This window comes from Arachis ipaensis, chromosome B03, assembly GCF_000816755.2.
Source record: "Arachis ipaensis cultivar K30076 chromosome B03, Araip1.1, whole genome shotgun sequence".
Classification (NCBI taxonomy): Eukaryota; Viridiplantae; Streptophyta; class Magnoliopsida; order Fabales; family Fabaceae; genus Arachis; species Arachis ipaensis.
Window position 1 is genome coordinate 10,720,594 of NC_029787.2, and position 5,953 is coordinate 10,726,546.

Below are 5,953 nucleotides of genomic sequence, written 5' to 3' on the forward strand. Positions count from 1 at the left end.
CATCAATTAGTGATGAAGTCTCTAAGATAATTGAGAAGTGTGTTTATAGTAGATGTATGATTCCCGCTGATTTACACTGCCATAGTGATGTTTTGGGTAGATATATGATTTCCTTTTATTGTCCAATATGAGAAAACTTTATGTATATTAAATTGGCAGAAACACAAGGAAAGGTAATTTAAGTTACCTCATCAACTTCTTCAGGAGAAATGATGAACGGTGGAGACATCATAATGTTATCCCCAGCTACACGAACTAACATACCATGCTTCTCACATTGTGCTCCAAAATAGGCACCAATCCCTGTAACAAACATCATTATGTCACAACAAATTATAGAAAATATGACACATCTACATAGAATCAGCATGACTTGTCCCTCCTATGTCACCATCGAACTGATACATCACTGTTAGAGGAAAACAAAGTAGCCAAGATGTAGTCTTGTCCAATCCGAGTATAAATAATACCTTCTGTTCTTCATAGGTCTATTTTAAAATGTTTCACAAAGATTACTTAGCACAATTAAAGGATGACGATATAATACATAAGTATGGCACTGAAATTACTGAAAGATGACCAAACGGGATTTAAAATAGCCGGAGCCAAATATCTGAAGCGATCTAGAAGGTAGGATAAAAATAAGGATAGAAACTTGCCCCATTCAGGAGGAAATGGATCATTAGGTGACTTGTTGTCTGTGAACTCGGTACCCAAAATTAAGCCAGTTCCTCGGATCTGTAGTAACAGAAAAGTTATGCTTGTCATATATTTATATTGATGTTGACCACAAACTAAAAATTACCCAGCAAAATAATAAATACCTCTCCAACGATAGGACTGTCAGCAAAAGCTTTTACACCATCTTGGAACCTTGGGGAGATATTTGCCACCTTCTCGACAATATTTCTTTCTCTGCGAAGATGAGCAATGATCATATGACATCGCCAAATATTAATCAATGAAAGATGATCAAATAGGATTCAAAAGCAGGAAATAACAGGACACACTTGTAGATCTTCAGTGCTTCAATTGCAACAGCACAGGATACAGGGTGTCCAGAGTAAGTAAACCCATGGGAAAATGAACCTAGAATAAGTAAACATCTGTTAAGAGATACTAAGCCAACTAGCCAAGAGAATTAATAAAGAACTAATAATGAATGAATAATTAACAATAGGGTAAATTATATTTTTTGTCCCTGAAGTTTGACAAAAGTTTCAAAAATACCCCTAAGTTTTATTTTGTTTCAATTTTGTCCCAGAAGTTTTCAATTTGCATCAAATATACCCCTGACGGCTAATTTTTCAAAACATTTAAGACCAATTCAACAACAATTTCATAAGAACAACCCTCAACACAAGCAAATCAAGCATAATTTTTATGCATTATTGTTAGATTGGTCTTAAATTTTTTGAGAATTTAGCCGTCGAGGGTATATTTGATGCAAATCGAAAACTTTTGGGACAAAATTGAAACAAAATAAAACTTAGGGGTATTTTTAAAACTTTTGCCAAATTTCAGGGACAAAAAGTATACTTTACCCTTAACAATAAAGAAAAGTTCATTTCAAAACATGTAACGAATAATGAATGAACCACCATACCAAGCTTGTTGCTCTGTGAGTGTATAACTTCTGAAACTTCTGGACTCACAAGAACTGCTCCAATTGGCAAATATGCAGACGAGAGTGCCTAGAAGTTAACATAACATGGAGCACATTAAATACACACAAAAAGAAGGAACCAGTAAAACTGTACCTACAGCTGTTTCATACTCATACCTTTGCTAAGGAGACAAGATCGGGCTTGATGCCATACTTGTCACATCCATACATTGTTCCAAGTCTTCCAAAGGCACAGATCACCTTCAAAAGAAACACACAATACAAGCCTTCCATTGTTGTAAATTCCACAAAAGGATCCATTTTGTAACTGTTATGAAGAAAGAAGTACCTCATCAGCAATAAAAAGAATGTCATACTTCTTGACAACAGCTTGGATCTGCATATGAGTAAATGCTATCAGGTATAAGCCAGTATAAAGTTAAGACATGCATCAATTTTCTGGTCCTTTTGAAAGCTTAGAAAGGTTGTAGGATAAAAGTCACAGGCGTAGTGGTGTCAGTAGTAGCATTCTAAATTCGAAAGATTGCAACATTATGAGCTCCTATAATTGATGAATTGGTGTTTTGTGATTGGGAATGCAAATGAAGATGCATAATCAGCAAAAGCACATAGATGAAGGCTAGCAAATTCTTTGGCACTCAGCTTGAAAATGTGGAATTCTAACATGTATGAAGCAATGATGATAATAAGATACCTTTTCGAAATAAGTTGCAGGTGGAGGTATTACACCTCCTGCCCCCATAACTGGCTCAGCAATAAATGCAGCAATCTGTAATAAAAGGACATATAAGTTGGTACAAAGTCAATGTTCAAGTAGTAGAAAAAATTTGGTATATGGAAGTATTACTGTATCTGGTCCCTCTTTCAGAATTAGCTCCTCTAGATTTTTGGCTAATCTGGTTGAAAACTCTTCCTCTGTCTCACCTGAGATGTTCATAAGCATGGATAATATGTATTCCTTATAACAAATGTCTAAACTATTATTCCCAACAGGTCCATACAAATAACAACCTGGAAGATGAAACCGCCAGTAATGTGGACAATCAGTGTGTAAGACAAAAGGAGCAGGCAGATCAAATTTTTGATGCAGAGCTGGAAGTCTGAAATACACATTTCCAAGCTAATTGATTAGATAAAATATTTTTTCAATTTTTCACATATAAAAGGTCTATTATGTTTAAGAAATAAAAATAAAAAGTTCTGCATACCCAGAAAGACTGGCTGCTATCAATGTTGAACCATGATACCTGTTAGAGTGTACAGTACATGAGCTATTTTTTCAGGTTTGCTAGAGGAAAAAAAAATTGATTGAGATTGTTGAGATGTCATGCGTACGATTTAGCACGAGCTATGAATTTCTTTTTATTTGGTCTTCCAAGTGCGTTGTTATAATACCATACAAGTTTCACCTGCAAAAGTCAAATATAGAATAGTGCTATTTTTTTTCTCTCTAAATTATAATATATAATTCAGCAATATGTTAACATGACACTTTTTAACTCCCCCTACATGTTATTTTTTCATCTTTGCTTAAAACCTTGTTTTATAGATCCAAATTTATCTGAAGAATCACAGCTGCTATTAAGAACATATTTGATTGTAGTTTATTTTGTTTTAGGTGCCTGCACCTAAAACTTGGTCCATATTTGCCATCTTGGCATGTTCATCATATGTAGCTACTTCTTGATATTTTGTATAGATATACTATATGCATTGTAGATAACTATCTAACTTAAAATTGAATGAAAATTAACAGAAGATAATGAGACTAAAGTGGATAAAGAATCTTACAAACCTGAGTGTCATTTGCTTCTGATCCACTATTAACAAAAAAAGCTTTAGCCATCTTTCTGGCTGTGAACGTTTCTAGGAGGTCCTTGGCTAGATCCTGTATGTTGAAAAATATATTAATGAAGAACCAAAGATGAAAAGTCAAGTGTCAATATCACAAAAAGCTATTTTATTTTTTGTGGCCACGACAGGCATATTTAAGGTAATTGATAATACTAATGAGTACACTTAGGATTAGCTTAAACAGTATCACCCCCCTTCAACCCCACCAAAAACTCGGCACCTTTAAGATGTTATAAAGTAAATGTGTTGAACCCCAATTTTCTTTCTTCCTATTTTGAGTAGAACGGAAGAAGTAAAAAAAGGAAGTGTATAATGACAAAGTAAACTATAAATAAGAAAAGTTATAAACAGGCATAAGATTATGTGTAGAATATATATAGGATAACAATAAGGATACCAGAGAGGGTTTTGTAGTCCGATTCCAAAAGGAATGGTAAAATGGCAATTTGTTCAGTTGTGCAGTGGCAGCTTCAACTAGACGTGGCTCATTCCCCCCTGCACAAACATAAAAAACCGTTTTTTCTTTTTCAAAAGAAAATAATAAATCATTACATCAGGTGTAATTGCACATGTGAAATATACCATACAATTATGAGTATCTGAATATATTTCAAACACCATGTCTAAAAGATATTTAAGCATGATCTGATTTCTTCAAAAAAATAAAAAAGCTTTTCCATAAAAAAGAGTCTCTGGTTCCAATGGCTCTACAAGTTTGTCAAATATCCCTAGAAGGGTACAATTCATAGATAGCAACAGCAGTAGAAACAAAAAGAACCATTTATAAAACAGAATACTTCGGAAAAATGAAGTGCCTAGGCTTGCAGATTGATTTCTATTCTAGAATATGGATTTTGATATTTAGGCACATAATAACTATATACTGGGGGAAAACCAAACAAATATAACCACAATTCAACCATGCCTCCATCAAAAAATTCAATACTCCACTTCAAGAACTAAGAAATCAATTCTTCAAATTAATAAGCTCAATTTCTATCACTGTTAATCTACTAGAATTTTATGTCCAGGACAGCCAGAAAACATTGTCGCAACTTCTCCGACCACCACGGATAAAAAAAAATTCTAAATTCAAATGGGGGGAAGAAGGTCCTTGAGCAACTAAGAAGTGACATGGCAGTTGGTTGAAGGGAAAGGATAACACGATTCCTTCAAAAGATGGATTAACAATTATGACGATGAACCAAGTATTAGAATTGAATGGGCCTAATTCACCCCAAAAGCTAGCTCAGAGGTGAGAAATACCTCACGCTAATAAACGCTCTAGAGACCATATCCTTGAGGAATACTTGTAATTCCAAGAGATAAACATAATGAATAACAAGTGAGATATCAAAGAAACGGGGAGATAAAAACATATGTAAAATACCTAGAGCTGTGCACCATAGACCAGCAAGTGAGTCAAGATACTTCTTCCCATTAATGTCATATACATAGCTTCCCTGTCTCCATTGATCAGGTAAGTTACATAGTTGAAGAATTAGTCATCTTTAAATAAAACTAAAGCAATTGTTTATCTGATGCAATATGTTGGCTCAAGGTTGTTGCAAAAAGAAAGCAAAAAATGCAACAAAAAACAGAAGTACCAAGGAAGCTCACCTCTGACTTGTCTATAACCAAAGGATTCACATCAGTTGTCTGCCACCCAGCTGTGAAAGGCGCAAGCATATCATGGCCCTTGAACCTGAGAAAATCAAAGCACTAAACAGGATGTACACATGTCGACCATATCATTCTCGAGTTTTACACTTACAGTGATATTCCATTGTTTTCTTCAAACATGGATTTTCAACTGAGTTTACGTGTTTGACTAATAATTATTATAAGCGCAAACAAACTCAAAGTAGAAAAGGAATGAGACAAGAAAGTGATGCATTTATTTATCTAAATGATGTTATAAACTTTAGCCTGTGGGTGTCCAGATAACACCATCATCTGGATAGTAAAAATGGCAATTATCATGTTGCTTAAGCTTAAACACTAACACCCTATTGTTTAATTTCCAAAATTAAATTTTAAAACCAAAAATAAGAAAAATAAATTAATGTGCTATCCATATCAAAAGCACTGTAACAATGTAGTTACATGCAACAGAAGTTATGATCAATATTTAGAAACACACATCAGAACATCGCCATAGACTTGTACTAACATAGAAGAACCATATACCGTGCATCATTAGTGGTGTTGTCTGTTGCCAAAGAAGAGCTTGTACTGTTTGATCGAGACCATAAGGCAATCTTAAGAAGATTTTCATGCAAACTTCTGGAAACCTAATGAAGATTTAAAGATAGACATCATTGACATATGACATGTGAAAGGTTCAAATAAAAAACAGGGTAGCCTTTGGACCACCACATTCATAAACATCAAACATTCAAGCAGAACCAATAAATTAGTAAAGGGTTTTATGTGTTCAAAAAATTAAACTTAATAATAAATTATAAAACA

General features: G+C 34.1%; 1 protein-coding gene across 1 annotated transcript in view; it reads right to left on the reverse strand.

Moving 5' to 3' along the window:
- The window catches only part of LOC107629579 (gamma aminobutyrate transaminase 1, mitochondrial), a gene marked incomplete at its 5' end in the record, with an annotated part of 6,394 nt that extends 619 nt beyond the window's left edge, over positions 1-5,775 (reverse strand). The window contains 17 exon segments of the mRNA XM_016332393.2: positions 188-303; positions 660-738; positions 825-915; positions 1,011-1,089; positions 1,607-1,694; positions 1,784-1,867; positions 1,956-2,003; positions 2,322-2,396; positions 2,475-2,551; positions 2,639-2,727; positions 2,836-2,874; positions 2,963-3,036; positions 3,423-3,515; positions 3,879-3,976; positions 4,872-4,944; positions 5,102-5,186; positions 5,672-5,775. Coding sequence (XP_016187879.1) covers positions 188-303; positions 660-738; positions 825-915; positions 1,011-1,089; positions 1,607-1,694; positions 1,784-1,867; positions 1,956-2,003; positions 2,322-2,396; positions 2,475-2,551; positions 2,639-2,727; positions 2,836-2,874; positions 2,963-3,036; positions 3,423-3,515; positions 3,879-3,976; positions 4,872-4,944; positions 5,102-5,186; positions 5,672-5,775 — 1,392 coding nt within the window.